Source organism: Stegastes partitus, unplaced genomic scaffold, assembly GCF_000690725.1.
Source record: "Stegastes partitus isolate 25-593 unplaced genomic scaffold, Stegastes_partitus-1.0.2 Scaffold780, whole genome shotgun sequence".
In the NCBI taxonomy this organism is placed as follows: Eukaryota; Metazoa; Chordata; class Actinopteri; family Pomacentridae; genus Stegastes; species Stegastes partitus.
In genome coordinates this window covers 311,828-334,481 of record NW_007578511.1, presented here as the reverse complement: position 1 = coordinate 334,481, position 22,654 = coordinate 311,828, and the positions used below count along the sequence as shown (strand labels likewise).

The window sequence follows — 22,654 nt, the reverse complement described above, 5'->3', positions numbered from 1 at the left end:
GACCCGTCCATCGCCGCTTGCGGCTTTAATTGGTTTTGTTTTCGAGCAGCAACAAACACAAACCACTTTTTTAAATGAAAATGACCTTCTGTACTTACATGATGAACGACAGAACCCCGACAGCCCAAACGTCCGTCTCAGGTCCGACTCCTTGGCCTTCCAGGATTTCCGGAGCTTTAGGAAGCACAATATAAACTGACAAAACAGACACACACAGAACATTGGTCGTAAAGAGTCGTGCTTTTAGAGGCGACGCCATTTTCCCTCACGTGCTTCATTTTTTTGCGTTAGGAAAATGGCTCGAATCAGAAAGAAAGTGATTAAATAAGTGATAATAAACTGGACTTGGTGTGTGTTAGGTTATGGTAGCTAGGATCAGCTGAGGCGGATGAAGTTAGGCTGAGTTATTTCCCTCCATCACTCCGTCCTCCTTTAAAGAATGTGTACCTTTGCCGGGGCGGTCTGTTGGAAGGCCGACAAAGGTCAGAGGTTTAGTGCATTAGACGAATCTACAACGATGCAAGCCTTAAAAATCTTAGTTTTCTTTTTGAATTTAAATGAGAAATGTGTCACCTCTGCTGTCTGACAGGCCATGGATGTGCTCGATGTTGAGAGGCTGTCCCGGTGTGAAGGACTGAGCCGAGCCGAAGTCCATGATCTTGACGTGGTTGTTGTCGTCCACCAGCATGTTGTCGGACTTCAGGTCCAGGTGAATGACCCGGCGGCTGTGCAGGTAGTCGACCGCACCCAGAATCTGAACCAGCAGCTCGGCGATGTGGGCCTCTGCGTACAGATCTCTGAGGGAACACAGGCATGTTTGTGAAGCTGAATCCACTGCATGTTTTTTTTTTTTTGATACAGCTACGCAACATCTTGTAGTCGATACTGTAGTAAGAAATATTTACATTGAATTCACGAAGTGCCTAGATTTCTGAAAACGCCATAAGAGATGCTGTAGTCCAACAACATTCACCTGAACCAAGGCGCTTCTGTCAAAGTCAGCTTTTTATTTTTGAATTATTTAGTTCTGTCAGTTGTCGACAGATTCCTCATGACAAAATAAGGCGTCCCTCAATTAAACATTTGTGTACAAGTGGAAATTTTGACCTGCTCTCAACCTGCAAACCACGATCAATAAAATCCTGATACCGTAACTGGTCACAGGGAACAAGATAAAAGCAAGGTTTACAACAGATCGATCATAAAAAGCCAAAGGGCCAAGTGGGTCATCCAAAAGGTCCTGTTTATAGTAGTAGAAGAACTAGTCCTTGGGTGAAGGAAGCTTCCTTTACCTGGCAGCCAGGCTGTAGAGCAGTTCCTTGCCGGGACACAGCTCCTCCACTAAGACCATGTAGCAGGGGGTGATGAGGGCAGTGTGCAGCTGAACCAGATGAGGGTGATGAAGCCTCTTCAGCAGCTGATATTCTCGCAGCACCAGCTGCCTCTGCTCTGCCTGGTAAGGTGTGATCTTAGCAGCAAACACCTGGCTGGTCTCAACATCCCGACACACAGTTACTACGCTAAAACGACCCCTGTAGATATGAAAAACAGGAAATGAGTGAGAGAGCATGGGCAGCACAAGGCTAGATAGTCCTAAAGCATACTGAGGCTGGTTCTGGTCCACTGTGACCATGAATAGGCAGGTAAGGAAATGGATGGACCATGGTCTACATGCTACAGAGGTGGTTTGTGTGTTAAAGAACTTTATCAAACTAAACTAGCAATTAGAGGGCCAAATTTATTCAGAAATCATATTTAAAAGCAAGAGGAGTTCAACTAAGTGCTGCAGAATTAAAACAGCAGGCCATAAAACACAATAAAACACAATGACTTAGTAACAAATGTGAATAAAAAACAGCAAAATAATGAGACTTGAAGATAAAAAATAACAGATGTGGTGAAGGTGTCGAGCTCTACTTGAATTTACTTTATTATAGTGGCAGATAGATTTGAAAATCGTCTGCAAAACAACAACAACAATAAAAAAAAGAATCTGATGTTTCTTAAATTTGAACCCCAATGGCAGCATATAAATACAAGAAGAGGACTGGGCCCAAAATGGAGCCCTGAGGAACTCCACAAATAAGCTTCATTCTGTCAAACATGCAAATTATTTCATATCAAGGAGGGAAATCTCAAAAAAAAAAAAATTCAATATCAACACAAAAGATCAAGTTTAAGGCAGAAAGATGTGTGAAATTTACAAAAACCTGAAACCTAAAGGAAGAATAATATGTGCGACGATAATACCAACAGTACTTTGCACTCTTGTTCGATTATTATGAAAAATAAACTATCTGTAGATACTTTTGTTCAGCAACTAAACTGCAGATTCTCAATGAACATCTTACCTGTTGATTTCAGACAGGAAGCTGAAGTTCTTGTGTGTTGCTGATCTGGTCACCTTTGACCCCAGAGACTCAGTCTGAATGAGAGGAATGTGAATCTCTGAAACAAATAACAGCAAATACAAACAGAAATGTTGTTATCCTCCATGTAGCAGCTGTCTGTAAGCTAATTAAGCTAATCTATATGTGAAAAGCACCAAACCAGGATGGCAAATTCCTGCAACAAGGTGAAATATAAATTGATATGATGACACGAACATGCTTCAGTGTTGTTTTTACCTTCGGGATGGGTCGCCATAACAACAGGAGCTGAAGCGTCACTGAAGGGTCCAGCTCCTTTCTTAGTGATGCAGCCGACTCTAAACACATACGAAGCTCCTCTGGGTAAATCCTTCACCACATAGCAGCTCTCCGTCACCTCCTCAGATAGGACTGTCCACTCCCCACCTGAGGAGACACATGAAACACACTTTCACTGGATATTTTAATGTCCTTGTCCAACAAATGTTTTGCATGCACATACATCCTCGCTCTTCTCCCACATCATCCCACCTCATCTCCTAATAACCTCTCACACCTGGTGCATTGTTTAACCACGAGATACATATGATGTACAGACGTCCTCTGTTCATGACCCATGGAGCTATTTTTGTTCTTTATTTTTGTACAGATGCATGTGACAAAACCTCTGAGATGCAAGCCTTTGTCTAAATAATGTCGGCATTAGACAACAGCAGCACCACAATTTCATAAATGCATTTTTTATGCAACTGAAATTGTGAAAACAAAATGATTTTTGAGGTAAAAAAGTAAAAAATAAGTATAGAAACTTAAGATTTTCTGCAGAGTAGCCACTATACAATACAGAGACACGTAGATTAATGCAGTTTTTGCTCTCAAAAAATTCTGTGTCAAGATAAGAATAAAAATAATCACGGTGTTTCCAGCAAACTTTGGTCTTTTTAAATTAACTTGACAGACTAGTCTTTAAAGCCAAATGAGTCCCATTATTGGAAGTTAAAGCCTGATCCAGACCCAGAGAAAAAATATGCAGAGCGTCATTCCATAAACAATGTACTGCACAGGTCTGATGAGACATATTCTAATATTTCTAACTGGGAAAACACAATCGACAGCAAATTCAACAGTGGCGGCCATTGGTACAAAAATGCCTGTTAAATTGCTTAAGTTTTAAAAGCTGTAAATTTAAGGAATTTTATTATCCTCATGAAAACTGTATTTCAGTAATAGGCAGGAACTAACTGGTATTTCTGACATAAACACTTAATAAAGTTGCGCTAAACACAAACAGGACACCATCTCTGTGAACCCACCGTCTGTACAGTACTGCACACAGTAAGTAACCGGGTCGCTGGACTGAACAGGCCTCCACACCAGCAGAACTCCGCCTCCGTCTAACTGCAGCACCTCTGCCTTGCAGGGACGGACCAGCAGATCTGGATTTAGAGGAAAAAGTAAATGCACCAAAGCACTGATATGGCATTAAACGTGATGTGAAACTGGAAATATAACACTGAAAGAATTTTTTATTTCTTCGCTACCTTTTGTCTTCTTGAACGAAGGTATTTTGAAAGACGGCAAGAGTTTTGAGGTTCTCTTTTTGGGGCTCTCAAGACCACTGCGAAGGTCTTCTTCAGATGAGACAAGAGCGGATCCTTTCACTATCGGCCCTGGTGTGAAGGAAGCAAATGGAACAAACTTGAAAATTGACAAAAACAATATCATACTTCTAAAACACTAACACAGCAAAAAAGTGATTTAGAAATGGCATAATTTGAATAACTGGTCCTAACTGAAGCAGAATTATTTTAATTCACTCCCTGAATTCTCCGACTGAATTCTCCAAAAAGACAGACTGTAGGTGAACAATATTTTACTTTCTTTACTTGTTTAGTTTTGGCAGATAGATTCGTATATTGTCAGCAAAACAATGCAATGTTTTTCTTAAATATGGACCCAGTTGGCGACATACACAAGAGGAATGGGCCCAAAATAGAGCCCTGAGGAACGCCACAAGCAAGACTGTAGTCAAGCTCATATGTAACAAGACAATATAAAACAAGCAAAATATCAGACAGAAGGGACTTTTACGTGAAATCATTCAGAACTTAGATTTTTCAGTTTCTCTGGCAATTCTTTCCCATGTGGAGCCATGATGCAGACATGTAGATATGCACAGTTCTGCTGTTCACAGCTCATATTACAACCCTGTTCATGCATTTAGGCTAATTGGAACTCAGAATGTCATTTTTTTGTTAGTACGGATGCTGCTCAACATTGTGTCTAGTTTACAGTAATGTAAATATATAATAGTTTACAATAGCTCACCTCCTTTACTCACGTCCTCCTTACTGGAAGACCTGGAAAACAGTTTGGTCAGACTGGAGGCTGAAGCTCTCATTTTCTTCCTCAGAGACATGGTGGGCGTATCAGGCTTCATGATCTCTCCTAGTGTGGGTCCTAACTCTGCGTTCTCCAGCTGTGAGTAGGAATGACCGGTCCAGGACTGTCTGCGGAAGATCTTCAGCAGTCCTAGTTTGGGCGACTTCCCTGTCGGTGGTCGTGCTTCGAGAGCCGGAGCCGATGCATGTCTCTGGAGGCCACAGCCCTCTTTCTTGTCCCTGGCTCTGGGAGGCCTCTCTGGAGACTGCAGAGAAGAGAGGCTGGGGCTGGGACTCGGCGTTAGCGGCATCCCCGGCTGACCTCTGCTGTTAGTGGATAAGTTGGGATTGGAGCGCGTGCGATTACGAGGCGGTGCCTGAGGAAACGAGCTCCTGGGTTTGACTTCCTGGAACGAGCAGGGCGATGGGGAAATGAGAGGCTCGTTCTGATCATCATAACCGTCACTCTCTCCTGATCTGTACTTCCCTCTGAGATGACCATGACTCAGCTCCTCATAGGAGCCGAGTCTGCTTGAAGACTCGGAGCCACCATGTTCCAAAGTGTACGACTCAGCCAGAGATCCTTGTGAGCCCCCAAAGGTCTCACCTTTCTGCTCCTGATCCAACCTGGAGCACATGCGGTTTCCGGCAAGGAAGCTTGAGGGAACAGATGATCCACCTGAAGTTTGAGTCCCTTGTACAGGAGCAACAGATCCTCTTCTTCTTGTGGGTCTTTTAGGACATGGGATGGCCAACATGCTTCTTCCTGCCACTTCATCGTCTGTGAAGTCTTCCTTCAGACTCTGAGAACCTTCCTCCTCTCTGGGTTTTGATCGGGTGGGTGAGGTTGGAGATCGACGTGATTCGTCAAGAGACCTACTCCTTCTGTGAGGCGGTACGTTGCCGTGGACAAGGCCGACCCCACTGTCAAAGGAGCAGGACTTCTGCATGGTGGGCTGGACGGACCCTCGTCTCTGACCGCGGTTAGTTTCTGTTTCATCCTCCACGTATTCAATAAGGGGCTCGTTGAGGCGTCCTGAGAAGCTCCTCCTGAGTGGCTTCCGACCTCTTTCTTGCTTTTTTGCCTGGAATTTGTCCCGTAAAGTCATGTGCCTGGCGGACATCGGTGAAAGCTGATGAGACGTGTTATAGAAAGTGCTTCGGATGAGGCTCCCTCGAGGGATTCGACCTCCGTCGCTTCCTGAACCTTCATCTCCGTCAGACAGACAAAGGGACGGACTGCTGTCTTTGCTGAACCGACGTTCCCTCTGAGGCGTCTGTTGGAACGAAACTTCTGATGAAGCAACTGACTGCCTGCTCACACTTCGCTCTAACACACTCCTCCTTCCTACCAGCTCCACATCTTCTTCCTCCCCTAACGTCGTTTCATCATCCTCCTCTGCATCCAGGTGCAGTTTGACAAAAGGCTCTGGGATCTGCGCTCTCTCCAATAAAGGGTCAAAGTCTTCCTCTGTTTCCTCCTCCTCCTCGGTCTGACTGCAGTGTTGGAAGAAGTCCCAGGAGTCGGCCTCGTCGTACTCGGAGGAGGAGCCGCTGCTCAGGGAGGTGCTGCTGTGTTCTTGGTGTTCTCGAGGCACCGTCACTGCAGTGTCTCTGAGAGGAGCATCAAGAAGCTCAGGAATGGGCCTCAGCGTGAGCACTGAACCGATGCAGGTCAAAGAACGCTGCAAAGGAAGATGGGAAAGATACTAATGAGGTCAGATTTCAGCACAACATTCTCTTAAGGCAAGTAGATGATCTACAGTAAATTAAAATGTTGTTATATCGAGCTCTCAGATTTTTAACCTTACAAGAAACTTGGGATGTCTGGATTTTATTCATGAATCAAACTCAGATCCTTTGTTGCCCTCCACTGTTACACAGGTGTCACAAATCTAAAAAGTTTTCTTAGTAATTGGAAAGTTGTCAATCAACAATTCACTAAGATAAGACAGATTAAGATAGAATTCTATTAATTAAGGAGAACGAAATTACATACCAGAAGAATAAATGCAGCATCTGATTGAAAAGCATTAAGATGAGTACGATACATCATTGTGAATAAAATAAGTAAACGAAAAAAGACCAGAACAAAAAAGCAATACATAAAACTAGCAGTGATTCTGATATAGTAAAGTATTTTTACACATGATAATGAAAGACTGCACATGAAAGCAAAATATTGCACGTGATAATGAAACTGATATTGCACAAATGATTGAAAAGGGCAATGGTTAATTTACAAAACAGTATAAGCTGAGAATTCTGTTTCAAGCCACAAATGCATGATACAAGCAGCAAAGGTGACTATTATACGTGTCACTGGGACATATGAAAGCTTTCCTAGTTGATCCTGGCTTGATTTAATGTGTGTGCACTGGCTGGAGGTCATTAAAAGTCACAAAAGACTTTGTCATGGTGCCCCATTAACTAGATAAACCCCACAATGCCTCTTCTTGCAAACACAGAACCACCTGGGGTCACTGCAGTATCAAACAGTAACAGACTACAGCTAATCTACAAGACCTGAAGTGTGTATTATTGAGGAAACTGGTATCAGATTAGGACTCTGCATCAACAGACACTAAACATTAAATGATTTGAAGTTGTTTAGAGGCAAACAAAACTTGATTGTGACATCCAGGAGGCAACTCACCTGCCATTTCCTTTTTGAGATGAAGATTCTCAAACTCTTTGTGTTGATTTCTTCTGTATCTTCTCCTGCATGTTCATCCTGAACACAGTGATTTGTGAGTTTTACTGTGTGTCAGAATTTCATCGCTGTGTAGTACAACAAAGCTTTAGTAAAACACTTATTGTTGTGTTTTTCATCTCACCTGGAACCACTCGTGGCTCAAACATTCAAAAGCAGACGGTCGCTTCCTAGAAACGGGAAAATTAAGGAACAATTATCTATGTGTACGCTGGACACTCCATTGCAGAACTAACCAAAGGAATATGAAAATATAATAATGATGCAAAGAGACTCGTTTTATTATTTGATACATAAAAACAGACTTTGTCTCATTTGCACAAAAACACATCTAAGCGAAAATAAAAGTGCTTCCATACTCTGGATCCGGCTGAAGCAGCAGGTGGAGGAAGTTCTTGGCTTCAGGGCTCCTGTACATGATATCAGGTGCATCCCAGTTCAGAGTCCCTTCTCCAACCCTGAGCAGCGTGGCTCGGTCAGTCTCACCCACGAACGGGCATCGACACACCAGACTGTTGAGATAAAGATGAAACATGAACATTTATATGCACAGCTTTTTGGTTAAACGTGTATTAAAAATGTTGAGGTTACTATGAAAAGAGCTGTGATACGTACCACAGGTAGGCTATAACACCCACAGCCCTGAGAGAAAGGACAAGACATGTTAGTGTTATTGTCTTGCAATGTAAAATGGTGCACAATCTACTGCATGACATGTTTTAGCTTTGATCTAAATCTGACTATTGTACATAACACATTCACACAGACAATCTGAAACAAAGGTTTATTTGCAAGTCCTATCAGCTCAAACTCACCAAATATCTGTGGCCACGGTCACTGGCTCTTGGTGAACAATCTCAGGTGCAACAAACTCCGGCGTCCCAAACATACTGTACTGGTGTCTGGACGTGTCTATTTCCTGGCAGAAGCCGAAGTCGCAGATCTTGATCTCGTCTCTTGGCGGATAAACCATCAGGATGTTATCGGGCTGAAGGAAGCACGAATAACAGTAGAGTTTAAAAAAGAACAGCATGAAAATGAATGTCAGAGTCAGTAATGTGATGTTAACTGGACCGGAAAACTCACTTTAATGTCCAGATGCAAGATGTTCATGCTGTGAATGTGACCGACTCCTTCAAGTATTTGCTGGATATATGACTGAACCTGTAATTAAAAATATAGCATATTAGCAAGGAGTCACGCACATCACATTTGCAAGACTTAAAGATAAGTTTTTTACCTCTTTTTCTGAGGCTGATCCTCTCAGTAATAAATGGTCGAGGAGTCCATGAGAACAGCAGCTGGAAACGGCGTTAAAGAACTCACAGATCAAATATGTGTGTGTGGTGAAACTCATAGGGAGGATAAACTGGTCAGTACTGCAGCATGTAAAAGGGAGGATACATTTCTGTGATGAGCACCAGCGTTCGTCTGGTGCAGAAGAAGTCCAGCAGACAGGCCACCCTCGGGTGAGCCAGACGAGATAACAAATCCCTCTCCTGGAAGGCTCTGGTCCGACTGCTGCTCCGAAGAGGCAGAAACTTAGCAGCAAAGACTTCCCCCGTCCTCCTGTGGATGACGCGCTTCACTACCCCGAACGTCCCCCTAAAACACAGAAAGATGACTTCATGAAACTCCAGCGGAGATGACGAGCAGCTTGGACTACGTCAGCACGAAAGGCGGGCTCACCTTCCGATTTCCTCGTGGACGTCATAGACGGAGAAAAGCTTCCTTCTCTTCCCCAGCTCCACCTCCCTCTCCTGAATCTCCAGTAGACCTACAGAGAAACCACAACCTGAACCTAAAGCAGGAAACAGTGAGAATAATGACGTAGAGCAGCGCTGATGTCGTCTCACCTTCCTCCACCGACAGCTGGGCCTGGCATGAAGCGTGGCCGGAGTCATTGTGAGCGAAGCAGGTGTAGATGCCGCTGTCTTCGCCCTCCGGACACACGATGGTCACCGAGCAGCGAGCGCCTTGCTGCACTATCTTCACATTCTCATCGGCTGCAAGCTCCTCTCCGTCCTCCAATCACAGAGGAAGAGTGAACTCTTAATAGAAACCTTCACCAGTCCTAGTGGATCTGTAGACTTTGGTTTTTTGCATTGCGGTCATCTTGCAACCATTTAGTGACAAAGAAGACTGGAAATGTACCCAAAAAAACAGCTTCCTTTTTTATGTTGTTTTCTGAATTCTCAGAGGAGACAGAGAGGCTGAAAACTATTTTGTTTCTTCCCAGAAAAGGATAAACTACAGAGATATTAACAATCAATACATTACATTTATGAGAACTCCCCCACACGCATTCCATGTCCTAGAGAGGATTCAGCAGACCACCCTCATATGTATATTTTTTAAATTTTAAATTATATTGAGATTTTCAAATAAGAAAGTTATTTATTTTTACACTATATTTTTACTACACTGTACATTTGTTAACATGACATAATATGCAAATAATTTAATACCTCATTTTAAGTTCATTGTAGTACTATGAATAGCTTTTGTGCCGAGTTTTTTGTTAGGTGTTAAATGAGGGCTCTTGACTGTGCTTGTAGCTGCTAGTAAACTGTTTTCATCTGATACCTTGAACCACTGTATCTTAGGAGTTGGTCTTCCAGTGATGATGGCTGTAAATGTAGACGTCTGTCCAGGTTCCACACACAGGTCCTCAGCAGGAACTTGGATGAAGGGAGGAGCTGAAAAAGGAAATTAGATAATGTAGTTCATCACACAATGCTTGTTAATATTCTTATTGTTGTGTTTAGAGGACGAGAATACCATCAGTAATTTCCTGCATTGGCTCTGAGATGTAGATCTCCTCTTCTTCCTCCAGGTAACACGGTGGCTGCTGGACCGGCTGTTCTGTCGGCGTGGAGGCAGGAACGTCTGCTTCGGCGCTGCTCTCAGCACTGGAGACAGAGATAAGGTATAGGAAAAGACCGTTATACAGTAAAAACAAAAGATCCACAGAAACAATTTTTGTATTTATTTGCAATATTACAACCTGGATTGTAAGAATTCAAATATTTTTCAAAGAGGTCTAACATCAATCAATCAATTTAACTTTATTTGTACAGTGCTTTTCATACAAAGAAAGTGCGATGTTTTGCTGTTAAACTTTGGCTCCTGGCATCCTTGTACATGTTACTCAGACACATACCACCCACCTAAACATTGTTGTGGACCAACTACAGCACTCCTTAATGGTAGCGGTCCCCCCAAGCAGTACAACACACCCCACCATACTGCAAAACCTGCTCAGGAATGGCTCGAGGAACACGACAAAGAGCCAAGCAGCCTCCAGCCTCCAACCTCCCCAGTTTGAGCATCCATGAGATCCCAAAAGGAACCCAAAGGATCTACTGCCAAAGTCCTGGTCCCCAAACACCACAAGATAACCCCAAAGGTCCCATTAATCTGAACTTTTAAAGTTGTGGCTCATCGGTGTACAAGGATGAGACAAATTATGAATTTTGAAAGCCTCTTATACACTATGCTGAGCAGAAATGTGGAGTAACACGTAGAAAACTACATTATATCCCATAAAATATTATATAAAACTATGAAACAATGTAAGAAAACATACAAAACAAAGGCTGCTTGAAAATATAATAATGTGGAAGCATAAAGATGTTCTTAGGGTTTCTGAAGAGGTATATAGGTGTAAGGTTTGAAGCAAACAGGAAACGGTAAGGTATAGGATGTACGGACATGTAGCTAGTAGGAGTTAATATGGTAAAATTCACTGTTTTTATTTGTTGTGTTTTTGTTTGTCTTGTTTTTTCTATTTATGATACTGTGGCATGTCTGAAATAAATCAAATAAATAATAAAAACAGAAGTTCTCCATAGCTTACTGTTCAGGGTATCCGGGAGGGAAGAGCATCTTGGCAATAGAAGTGGGGCTGAAGTCAGTCTGTAGCCACTTTTTCACGAAGGCGGTGGACCAGCCTTCTGAGTCGGCATCTGTAAAACCCAAACATCAATCAGAACCCCAAAACTTTCAAGACAAGAGACTAAAAATTTGTATTTCAAAATATTAAAATGAACTTGCTCTGGTATTGATGAGTGGAAGAGTTTAGAAGGTACGTTACCTCACGTTCCGGGTACAGCAATAATTTACCGTATGTCTTACCTGGCAGCTTCAGGGTTTAACCCCACTAACCCACCTCACCAGTGCCCACTCCTACAGGGGCACACTTCCCCAGCACATGACCATCTTGTGATCGAAGGAGTGAAGAGTTAGCTGGGCATGCGTTGGCGAGAGGAGAGAGGGGGAATGTCGAGTGGTTATTGGTTATCATGACAATGATGACTTACATGGAGCGGTCCATGTGAGGAACCTCCTGCTTTAGGACGAGTAGGAGGGAAGATGGGAAAATATGTAGGTTACGGACAATGGAAGGGCAAACATGGAGGCAAAAATCCAGATGATATATATATAAATCTGTGATCGAGACAACTTCATAGTCCTTATAGAGTAAATCATATATCAGATTTACAGCAGTTTTTATTCAGCTTCTACATCTACTTCTACTCAATTCCACTGCTTTCACTTTAACCCACAATTGGAAAATCACTACATAATTGAGGACAGTCGTGCTTTCTATCACTATATTAAATTATTTATCATTATTACTGCTGTTTCTTTACGGTACCTCACTGCTTGTGCAGATTTTTGCATGACAACATGAATCGGATGGAAATAAATGATCGGTTTGAATCCATGCTCTCTCTGTGGAAAGTGGAAAGATGATGAAAAACACACAAAAACAATTTGTACAATAAATGTGATCAGTGTGGGTTTTTTTATGAGAGAGGATGCTGGGAAGTGTAGTATGGTATCTATGTTGGATGGCAGCCGCTAGATCCCACTCATTACAGCAAATATGTTAAACCCACTCAAAGTTATTAGTTGGATGAACTCAGTTAAATCGTGATAAAGTATTTCTACGTGAATGAATAGTTTTCTTTCGGCGTGAAGCAATTCTGTTGGATCGGCTTAATTTATTTGTGTAATTTTTTTAACTAAACTAAATTCAACCCAAATGTTTATGCAACACAAGTACATCAAGTTGGACCAACAAATTGCTCCATAAATACAAAATATCAAAAGAAAACTGTCTAATTGTTTGGAAATGATGATGTATGTTCATTCAGAGTTATTCTTGAGTGTAGTTATGAACTGTTAGGCTTCAGGTGTTCATCACATGACTGTCATGTGACCTAAATAACTGAATACATGCTCAGTTTAAAGCACACAAGATCTACTGCCTACTATTTGTCAAAACAGATGAAATGAGCGGTGAAACTGACTCAGAACCAAAGAACTCGGGTGGCTTATGTGCAGCGATTAGATGAGAGATGTGTAAATGTGGGTTAGTGTGGTTCAGATCGGTGCAGCACTCTGAGAAAACGTGCACTCAAATGAGACACACATGAGGTCCACTTTTATGGTCACGTGCTGATTTCTACATGAACTAATGATGATAATTGAACTCAAATGACAATATCAGAAATGAGATGATGAAAAAGAACTTTCACATCATGCAGTCAAACATTTAATACAGTTAACTGATAGGAGACAACATGCGTTTTCTGCACTGCACAAATGGAAAAATGCCGTAATCGCTGGGATTCTAGTGACAACTGGTGTAGTAGGTGGAGCTACTCATGACATGTGTGAAATGGACAAAAAGGAAAAATGTGAGTAAACTCTCAAAAATGGTGCAGACTTGATAGAATGGATGGATGGTAGAGGTTGGAAGGTGAAACTGATTCGAATCGCTTGTTGTGGTGAAGTGATGTCACATGATATGATGTAAAAAATAAAAAAAAACGGGGATCTGAAGTAACAATGGCATGTGCTTTATCCCTCCTCAAACGCAGTAGTGAAAGTGTGAATGAAAGCCCAGTGCTGGGTTTCCATCCTGTGTGGAGGACGTTTACCTCAGAGGCTCGGGTCGTCCTACCTTTCGGAGGTAAGTCTTGTGGTTGGTCGATCTCGATGTCAGTCGGCGGGACGAAGGCGGGACAAAGGCCTGCCTTGCACTTGACGCAGCCGAATTCATTCCAAAGCTGAGAAAAAAAAGAACATTCAGGAAGGAAGATCTCTAAACTCAATGCTAGGCCTTATCTTAGTACTAGTGGATATGGGGTTTATACCTCACACTCATACTGTCCGATATCTGCCTCTGTTGCCCCGACGACCGTCAGAGACAAGATTCCACTGCGAGAGTCATTCACGATGAAATACTTCCGATGGTCAGTCAACTCTTCTCCATCTTTCAACCACCTGACAAACCCAAAGATTCACACGTTTACAGCGACCGAACAACCACACAGAAACCTCTGCGTCAGCTCGGTGCCGTCATACCTGATTCGTGGTAGAGGTGCGGTGAGCGTGGAGCAGAAGAACTGGATGTCCTCACCGTCTATCAGACAAGCGCTCTCCAGTCGACTCACAAACCTCGGTGGAGCTGGAGGGGAGAAGAAAAGTGTCAGGTGTGAACGTCTTAAAGGTAGAAGAAGAGGTTTGAGGAACCTTTTGGGGTTCTTCACTGCTGCCTCTGTGGAAGATCTTTTTGAATTTAAGATGGTTAATCAAGGAACCTTCTGAAAAACTCTTCAAGAAACTGTTTTTTTAAGGTAGTACTGTTATTATTGCTGGTGTTATTATTGTTACTCTTGTTGTTGTTGTTTTGTAGATTTTTATTTTACCCTGAAAATATAAGAGAAAAAACATTAGACAATATTGTAGATGTTCCTAAACAAACCGGGGAGATTCTTTTGCATTTAGGCCAGTAGAGACCTTGGCATTAGTGCCGGGACTGAGCTGCAGCCGACACTCACCCTGAACCACCACCTTGGCCAGAGTTCCAGCGCTGCCCATGGAGCTGTGAGCGTAGCAGGCGTACTGTCCCGAGTCCTCAGCGGTCAGGCTGTCCAGGATCAGACTGCAGCAGCCCGACCGGTCCGCTGTGATGATGTGACGGGGATCGTCCTCCAGAGGGAGACCGTCTGAGAGGACGACAGCGCAGATTTACTGTAAGACCACGTGTTGTAACCAAACCACACAATGCATGCAGCAACATATTGCAGACCTTTGAGCCAGCTGATGACTGGTTTTGGAGATCCAGAGACTTTGCAGGTCAGTTTGATGGTCTGCCCTATCTTTGTCATGCAGTCAGACAACAGTGACTCGAACACTGGAGGACCTGTTGATGGAGACAAACAGAGAAATCATCACTTATCGAAAAGGAGTAGAAGGACGAAGAGGAGGAAGAGGAGGAGGAGAAGATTAGGAAGAAGAAGGAGGAGAAGGAGAAGAGGAAGAAGATTAGGAAGAAGAAGGAGAAGAAGGAGAAGACAGAGGAGGAGGAGGAGGAGGAGACCAAGAACAAGATGAAGAAGAAGAAGGCAGAGGAGAAGAGGAAGAAGACATATAAGAAGAAGAAGAAGAAAGAGAATGAGAAGATAGAGAAGGAAAAGAGAGAGGAGGAGGAGAAGAAAAAAAAGAGGACGAAGACGAAGAAGGAGAAGACAGAAGAAGGAGGAGAAGAAGAATAAGATGAAGAAGAAGGAGGAAGACCAGGAGGAGAAGAAGGAGGAGAAGGCGAAAGGAAAAAAAAGGAGCAGGAGGAGGAGGAGGAGGAGGAGGAGGAGGAGATATAATATACTATCAAACATCATCTTGTATTTATTTCTCTTCGTGCACCAAAACTGGAAGCAGCGCTGAAGTAGGACCTACTGTTGGTGAGCAGACTGGATCGCTGCTGCAGCTCCTTCAGGTCTTTGAGCCAGGACAGTTTAACCAACGTGGAGCTTCCCTGCAGAGTGTGTCTCCTCAGGGAGCCTCGGTGTTCATGCCACAAGCCAAAGGACTTATCCTCTCCTCCCACAGTCTCCTTTATCTCCACATCGTTCAGCTGGAGAGATTTACAGGAGTGAGGATGAGGCAGATGAGTGGGTCAAGAATGAGAGAACAACGGTTGTGGAGTTTGTACAGCTTCACCTGCTGCAGGAGAACAACTCTTACCTTCATTTTGTTCTTGAAGGTGAAGGTGTCTCGGTTCATGCTGCTGTCTTTTTTCAGCTTACACAGAACGATGCATTCCTTGAAGAGAAACACTTGTCTCTGATGACCTCTAGAGGCTGTTTTAATTTCTGGAGACTCCTCCCAAACTGTGAAGACTCCCTGAAAGGAGAAGAAGGTGAGGATCATAAACCATGACCACCTTTGTTGATGTCTATGAGCAACTAATCTCAATTTAATTTAATTCATTAACTGGTAAATTTACATAATCTGGAAATATTTACACCTTTGCACCTTGTGTTTATTTATGGAAACTACAACTGCAGTTTGTATGTCATTTCTGCACTACTTTAAGCCATTACTTTTTCGTACATGTTCTATAATGTGCAATACTCAGAAATGTAACATCAGTTACTGTTTTTATTTTTAGTTACTGGTGTTTTTACACCACAAAAGCTATCTTTAAAAGAATATGCTCATAGGTACACTTGCATTTACTATTTTGTCTATTAGATGTTTGTATTATATATTTGCACTTTTTTTACTGCACTTCTTAAAATGTTGTTTGAATAATTAGCTGCCTAATTTTGTTGTACTCTGTGCAATGATTAAAAAAAAACAAAAAACAAAAAAAACTTGTATCCTATCTATCAGTTTGTGGGTTAAACTCAGTAAACTCTGAACAATGATCTCAAAATGAGCACAACAATAAAACAAGTCAAGACATAATATAGAAATAAAAATAAAATGAAATAAAATGATGTGAAACAGTAAATGTGTTCTTGGGGTTTCTAAAGATGTCTGTAAGTATATGTTTTGATGAAGTGGGTAGAAGTTAAACTTCATCATTCTCATTTTCAGACAGTATCGTAGGTTCTGGATTTTGTTTGGTTTATTTTCTCTTTTGCCTTTATGAGACTGTGGCATGTCTGAAATAAATTAAATAAATAAATATGTATATATATTTTTTAAGGTTTAATGTAACTTGGCTCTTTTTGCAGAGATTTACCTTTACGGCAGCAAAAAAACCCCAAAACATGCAGGTCGTCTTCGCTCACCTGTCGAACAGGTTCACCCAGAGCGGTGAGAGGAGCCGGGTAGTTCTCGATGAGCGACACCTGGTGCAGGTTGTCAGACCTCCAAGGCAGACAGGACACCGTAGAGAAGGCGTCCTCCAGCAGGTAGCAGCTCTGGCCGCTCTTAGCTTTGTTCTTGATTAACTCCTGCAGATAAAAGTCTTATTTATATGTCAGGCATTTAGAGGAAACACTTTCAAGATTAAACTACAATGTGTGCAACTGCAGCATTATCTTAAATATTAGCATGATATTCCTGAGGAATCTATTTCAGACATTACCACGACTGTGCACAAAACTGTACCTTCAGTAAAGCCTGGTAGGTCTGAATCCTCTCCACCGGCTGCTGGAGGAACGTCAGGACATCCATGACAGAAGCATCAGGTCCTTGTAACTCCTGAAATGTCATTATCAACAAAAAAATATATAGATCAGTGCAATAAGGTTGTGTTGACGTATTAATCTAAGAGATAGATTTATTTATTACTTTGAAATATTGCTGCACGGCCTTGTCGGTGATGCAGGCCTCCGCTTGTGCTTGTCCCACCATGTAGAGAAGATACTTCTCAAAGTCTTCAGTGTGTTTGATCAGATGCATGGCGACGTCATCGTCTGTGGCACATTCTCTCAGACCAGGAAGGATGCAGCTGAGACGACACAAAGTGGAGTTTTTATTACCATAGTTCATTCTGTGTTATGTGCAAAACAATCAAACGTGCATCACATTAATGACATATAATATATTTCTTGTGTGTGTGTGTGTGTGTGCGTGTGCGTGTGTTCGTATTACCGCTCATGTAGAAGCACGATGTCCTTGATGTTCCTGAAGATGATCTCCTTCTGGTTGAGGATGCTAATGGGGACGTGGCGGCTGGACTCCAGACAGTTCAGCTGGTGAGAGATGAACGTCTTCATCTCCTTTACAAACTCCTGCTCTCCGTCAACCAGGCCTTGGATCAGCTGACTAAAGAGTTTAAAGCAGAGTGGATGTGATGCAGAAGCATTTGGTTTTACAGTTTACATCTGGGATTTGTTATGTGAAGCGTAGGGGGAAAAACAAATAGTCAAATAGTAGAAATAAAAGCATGTAATCATCCAAATAATAATAATAATAGCATCACTTTCCATTTATTGAAGGTTTTAGTTATTAGCTACTTAAGGACAGACCTCAGAGCTCTCCTGTACTCTTCTCCTGTAGATCCGATTCCATCAATGTCCTCTTGAGGTGCTCTCAACTGTGGGAAGGTTTCCTGTTGAAAATAAAAAAATCTTACATTCATTTTTCTTTTCCTTTGATGTCTCTGTTGACTCCAGAACACAATTAACGCAAGTTAGCAAGATATCATGAAGGAATTTAGTCAATCAAATAATCTTTTCTGGTTTACTGAATGTAAACATATGAGTTTCTTGTTTAATTTAACTCAAAATTCTTTACATTTTTGTTTTGAGAACTTACATCTTGAGTCATTTTAAAATGATGAGCTGAATGAACAGCAGAGGGTTCACTTAACTAAATTAATTAAGTTTATGAGAAACAAAACCTCCCAGGGTTCATTGTTATAGAGGTAAAACTCCCCACAGACTCTCGCTTCTTGCACTTTGAGAAAACAGAAACTTGCTGTCTGTCTTTGTTAAGTTAAGTTCTGGTTGTTTTTTCTAATTAAAACAAATCTAACCACAACAAAGGTTAAATTTGGTCTTTACACTCGTATGAAGAAGCCCTCAACAGCTGATATTTAATGTTGTCAATGTGAAATTTTTATAGCGTACATTAAAAGCAAGTCTGACTGTTTATGTGACAAGTTAATTCAACTTAAAATGTTGAGTTTATTGAACTTTTCGTTTTCTCAAGTCCAGCTAGTTTTACACATTAAAATACTTCAAACTAAATAATAATTTAAGTTAACTCACATTTTAAGGGCAGCAGGAGGACCTATGTTCCTAAGCTGCATAACCTTAAATAGATTTACAGCATGACAATAACTTATAATATCTGACTAATGTTTCAGTGTGTAACATGTTTACTCAGAGCTGCCGTGTGGATTCCTACATCATACCTTTCTCTTCTTCTCCAGGTAGGCAGGACAGAGCCATCCCTGTCGAGCCGGGTTGGTTTTGGTGGGTTTGGTCCTCACCAGCCACCTGTCAGGATGAACCGAGTCCAGAACCTCTACGAACTGTCCCTCCTTCAGAACAAAGCTGTCCTTATTGCCGCTGTTTGGGCTGCAGTCAGCTCGAGCCACGAACATTTCAAACGTCTGGGGGAGGAAAAGTAGCACAGAATTAATGGCTTATACAGCAGAAAGTGAAAAATTTGATTGTTGGGTTGTGATTTAATCATACAGAATCTATTACAGTGATTTTTATAGATCACATAAAGCCTACAAACACAGCTGCATGAAATAATGAAACATCAGTCAGTGGGTCTCACCTGACCTCCTCAGGATCAGCTGATGAATCATGCAGAATAACTTCAATATATTTAATGAACACGTGCAAACTTTTACCATCATACTATGAATATTTTTTAGAGTTACAGGCCTTTGAATTACACCGAGGTGGGTTGAAATTTGTTATTTTCTGAGCCTCATAACTGAAGGATCATCTGCTAGATATGATTTGATGGCTCAAAATGATAGAAAAAGAAACTCAAATTAAAAAGTCATGACATCATGAGCCAGCAGCTCTGAAAATATTCATACTAAGAAGGTACAACTTTACATGGCTTCAGTAAATATACGTTAGTTATTGTAGATGAAAAATCCACTGATTCTGAAGAGGTCAAGTGGGAACTTTTCCTCCATCAACACAGAGCATGTGCATAAACGATACCTCTCGTCTGTCTTCCTCTCCCTCCGACTCTGAACCAGAAACGGTGCTCGTTAAAGGCGTGTGGGCGCGATGGTGCTTTGGAGACGGTGTCCTCATTTTAATATCATGAGCCCCTTAAATTAGAACACAAAACAGCTTTAGAAAACAGTAAAGAACTTACCTAAATACTTAAAAAACATAAATGAAATAACGTAGAAGGGAGCACAGCTGACCTTTGACCTTCAACAGCTTCTTCGGAGGTTGAGGAGCAGCAACATCTTCTTTATCGTCCTTTGGAGCTGCTTGTTCTGCAGGTTTTGGTGCTTCCCTGTGACGATATTAAGGAATATTTTGGTATCTTTACAATCACAAGAGAATAAAGCAAATATGTTCTCTGTTCTGCACTACCTCGGTAGGACTGGGCTGGCCTCAACAGCTTCCATTATATCCGGAGCCGTGTCATAATCAGAGGGACTCGACACTGTTGAAGGAGTTTAAAAATGCAAATAAACATCTTTGCAGTTGGTTGTTTTTTACAGCTGAGGTGTAAATGTGTTACTCACTGGAGCTGGCAGCTACGAGCGACAACCGCCTTCTCTCCTGCAGGCTCATCTGGGTGTCCTGCTCCGTCAGGTTGTAGGCCTCCCACAGAGAGACACTCACGTTTTCCACGTAGTTTGCAGCCGTTTCTTGACTCTGATTTTCTGTTTTGGCTTCAGGTTTCGTCGGCGCGAGCTGCAAAGGAGTTATAGCCGCAAGCGGTGGATGCACCGGCCTCTGTGGTGTCGCAGCCGGTTGAGGAGTCGGTGCGACTGTTACGTTTCCGTTGTAGGACGTCACACCGAACTTATTCACAACCTCGCACGTGTAAACCCCACTGTCGGTGCTGACCAGGTTTTTGATCACCAGCGTGCACTCTCCGTCCTCCGTGGTCTGAGTGCGACACCTCTGGTCACTAGCGATCAGTTGTCCGTTCTTCAGCCAGCAAACCGAGCTGGGTTTTCCCTCCACAGTGCACCTGAGAGTGAGTGTACCATGAAGATCTGCGCTCTGGTTCTTAAACACCTCCTTGAAGACTGGCCGCATGTCTTTGCGGGTTTTGTAGCCCTTGAACGCAGCCTGGATCTTGACCGCAGCCTCTTGCAGTTGCGGTTCGTCCTCGAAGTTGATGTCGGTCTCTGGTGGGGAGTCTTTGGACGGCGGTGTCGTCTCCAGCGGCAGATCTTTTGCAGGAACAGAAGAATCAGTGGGTTGGATGTGGTTCGTTGGTATTTCAGTCAAAGCCTCTGAGAAAGTTTCATCCTCGGAGATGTAGAGGAGAGGAATGTCTACAGCCACCTTCGCTGCTCGCTGCTCTTCCTCCCGTCTCATCGGCTCGACTGCCAGTTTCATCTCCGAATCCATGTCCGGCTCTTTTCTCATGGGTTTAACCGGCTGTTTTACGGGCAGTTTGGCTTCTTTCTCTGCAGATGTGGCAGGCGGCTCTATGTTCTGAACGGTCTCACTATCTGTAGCTACCGACTGCCTCCTCTCTGATCTCGGTTTCTCTTCAGCCTCCTTTCTCGTCGGCTGTGTTACCGGTTTTACTGGCTGCTCCTCAGATGTTTTCACTGGACGTCTTGTCGGCTGTTGTTCATCCTGATCTGTTTCTGTGTCCCTTGATGCTTGTCTTTCAAATCCTCCTTTTGCTTTGCCTTTTGTCCTCGCAGGTGGCTTTGGAGGGACGAATTCAGCCTCTTTTTCGAGATGCTTTTCTGGCTGTTTGTCCAGTTGATTTCCAGAAGGCATCAGTTTCAGAGGCTTTTTCTCTCTTTCTGTCTCTGTGGGTATTTGTTTAGACACTTGGTTTTCTTCCGAATCACTCAGTGCTGCTTTTACCACCTCTGGAATGATCTCCTCACTTTCTTTTAAGGTAGACTTGACTGGTTGCTTTACGTCTGCTCCCTTTGCCTTCGATCTAGTTGGTGGTTTTAAAGGCTCCTCGTCTGTCTTGTCTGCTTCACTTTCATTCTCAGTAGATTTCACATCTTGTTCCTTCGTCGTTTCTACTCTAATCAGCTTTTCTGGTGCTTTAACAGGACGTTTTTCATCCTGGCTGTTCGTTCTTTGCACCGTTCCTGGACGTTTCACCTTCTTCTCAGCTTCACCCGTTTTCTCTAAAGCCTTTAAGTTTTGCACGGCTTCATGCTCCTTTTCCTTCTGCTTGAGTTCAACCACAGCATCAGCCTGACTTACTTTATGGTCAACTTTAACTGTTTCCTCCAGATTTCTTCCCGGTTGTCTCGTCTCAAGGAAAGCTTCATTTTCCGTTTCCAAACTCCTCGCTGGTTCTTCGACCTTCCTGTCAACCCTACGATCCTTCTCTGGTAGTCTCACCGGTTTATCAGCTTTCTTGTTCACGTCACCATCCTTCTCTTTATTCTTCTCCACTTGTGTTACATTCTGAGCCACACCAGAGTCTTTCTCCACAGATCTTGCAGGCTGGATGACCTTTTGGACTTCATTGACCTCCTTCTGCAAAGACGGCTTCAAGTCAGAAACTGACTCCACGTCTTTTTCTGAACTTGTAATAGATGCTTTCCTGTGAATCCTCTTTTTGGGCTCTGGGGGAACAGGTTTGGCCTCTGGGACTCCGGGAGTCTCGTTCTCTGCAGCTGGTTTGGAGACAGGGCTTTTCACCCGTGGCTGAACGGTTGGAGGTTCTTCCTTCGGTGGAGTTGGTGCTGGTGCTGCACAGGAAGAATGAAAAGAACCAACATGAGTAAAGTCGTCCTGTTCCTGTAAGCCTGGCAATCAGGAATCAAGACGCACGCACCTTTTACTTGAACGGTTGCAGCGGTTTCTGCAGTTCCTACGTGACACGAGTAGCTGCCGATGTCTTCAGGTTTGAGATCTTTGATGTGGAGCTGGAGGAGGCACCCGTCCTGCTTCATCTCGTACTTCCTGCCGGCCCTTAGTGGCAGCTTGTTCTTCTTCCACTGCACTGAAACTCCCAGTTTAGAAACCTCGCAGCACAGAGAGGCTGAACCTCCGACCTCAGCCTCTACACCCTGCAATTCTTGGCTGAAGAAGGGAGTGAGCTCTATGCAGACGGGATAAACCAAAATGTAGTTAGATACAGAAGCAGATAGAAAGGATTTATAAACACTCGGGATGTCCCGAGCCAATCTCTGATCATCAAATCCCAGCTGAATCAGGGTGAAGGCAGGTTCACCTGGACAGGTAACCAGTCTATCACAGGGCTACACTTAGAGACAGACAACCAAG

The 22,654-nt window shown here is 42.9% G+C and overlaps 1 protein-coding gene across 1 annotated transcript in view; it reads right to left on the bottom strand.

Moving 5' to 3' along the window:
* Nucleotides 1-81: 81 nt before the first annotated feature.
* The window catches only part of obscna (obscurin, cytoskeletal calmodulin and titin-interacting RhoGEF a), a 55,131-nt gene continuing 32,558 nt past the window's right edge, over nt 82-22,654 (bottom strand). Inside the window, exons 36-75 of the mRNA XM_008292050.1 lie at nt 22,203-22,469; nt 19,951-22,116; nt 19,796-19,868; nt 19,621-19,715; nt 19,409-19,521; nt 18,634-18,834; nt 17,744-17,826; nt 17,367-17,540; nt 17,064-17,223; nt 16,881-16,973; nt 16,559-16,723; nt 15,504-15,662; nt 15,216-15,393; nt 14,569-14,682; nt 14,318-14,485; nt 13,842-13,944; nt 13,631-13,760; nt 13,190-13,543; nt 11,323-11,435; nt 10,245-10,375; nt 10,050-10,162; nt 9,320-9,488; nt 9,153-9,240; nt 8,868-9,068; nt 8,704-8,764; nt 8,550-8,627; nt 8,279-8,451; nt 8,079-8,105; nt 7,823-7,975; nt 7,588-7,633; nt 7,407-7,484; nt 4,698-6,435; nt 3,911-4,039; nt 3,683-3,805; nt 2,628-2,795; nt 2,352-2,448; nt 1,293-1,532; nt 574-797; nt 448-462; nt 82-195 (exon numbers count right to left, since the gene is read on the bottom strand). Of these exons, the coding sequence (XP_008290272.1) occupies nt 95-195; nt 448-462; nt 574-797; nt 1,293-1,532; nt 2,352-2,448; nt 2,628-2,795; nt 3,683-3,805; nt 3,911-4,039; nt 4,698-6,435; nt 7,407-7,484; nt 7,588-7,633; nt 7,823-7,975; nt 8,079-8,105; nt 8,279-8,451; nt 8,550-8,627; nt 8,704-8,764; nt 8,868-9,068; nt 9,153-9,240; nt 9,320-9,488; nt 10,050-10,162; nt 10,245-10,375; nt 11,323-11,435; nt 13,190-13,543; nt 13,631-13,760; nt 13,842-13,944; nt 14,318-14,485; nt 14,569-14,682; nt 15,216-15,393; nt 15,504-15,662; nt 16,559-16,723; nt 16,881-16,973; nt 17,064-17,223; nt 17,367-17,540; nt 17,744-17,826; nt 18,634-18,834; nt 19,409-19,521; nt 19,621-19,715; nt 19,796-19,868; nt 19,951-22,116; nt 22,203-22,469 (9,062 nt within the window). The 3' untranslated portion in view covers nt 82-94. The remainder of the gene's footprint in view (nt 196-447; nt 463-573; nt 798-1,292; nt 1,533-2,351; nt 2,449-2,627; nt 2,796-3,682; nt 3,806-3,910; nt 4,040-4,697; nt 6,436-7,406; nt 7,485-7,587; nt 7,634-7,822; nt 7,976-8,078; nt 8,106-8,278; nt 8,452-8,549; nt 8,628-8,703; nt 8,765-8,867; nt 9,069-9,152; nt 9,241-9,319; nt 9,489-10,049; nt 10,163-10,244; nt 10,376-11,322; nt 11,436-13,189; nt 13,544-13,630; nt 13,761-13,841; nt 13,945-14,317; nt 14,486-14,568; nt 14,683-15,215; nt 15,394-15,503; nt 15,663-16,558; nt 16,724-16,880; nt 16,974-17,063; nt 17,224-17,366; nt 17,541-17,743; nt 17,827-18,633; nt 18,835-19,408; nt 19,522-19,620; nt 19,716-19,795; nt 19,869-19,950; nt 22,117-22,202; nt 22,470-22,654) is intronic.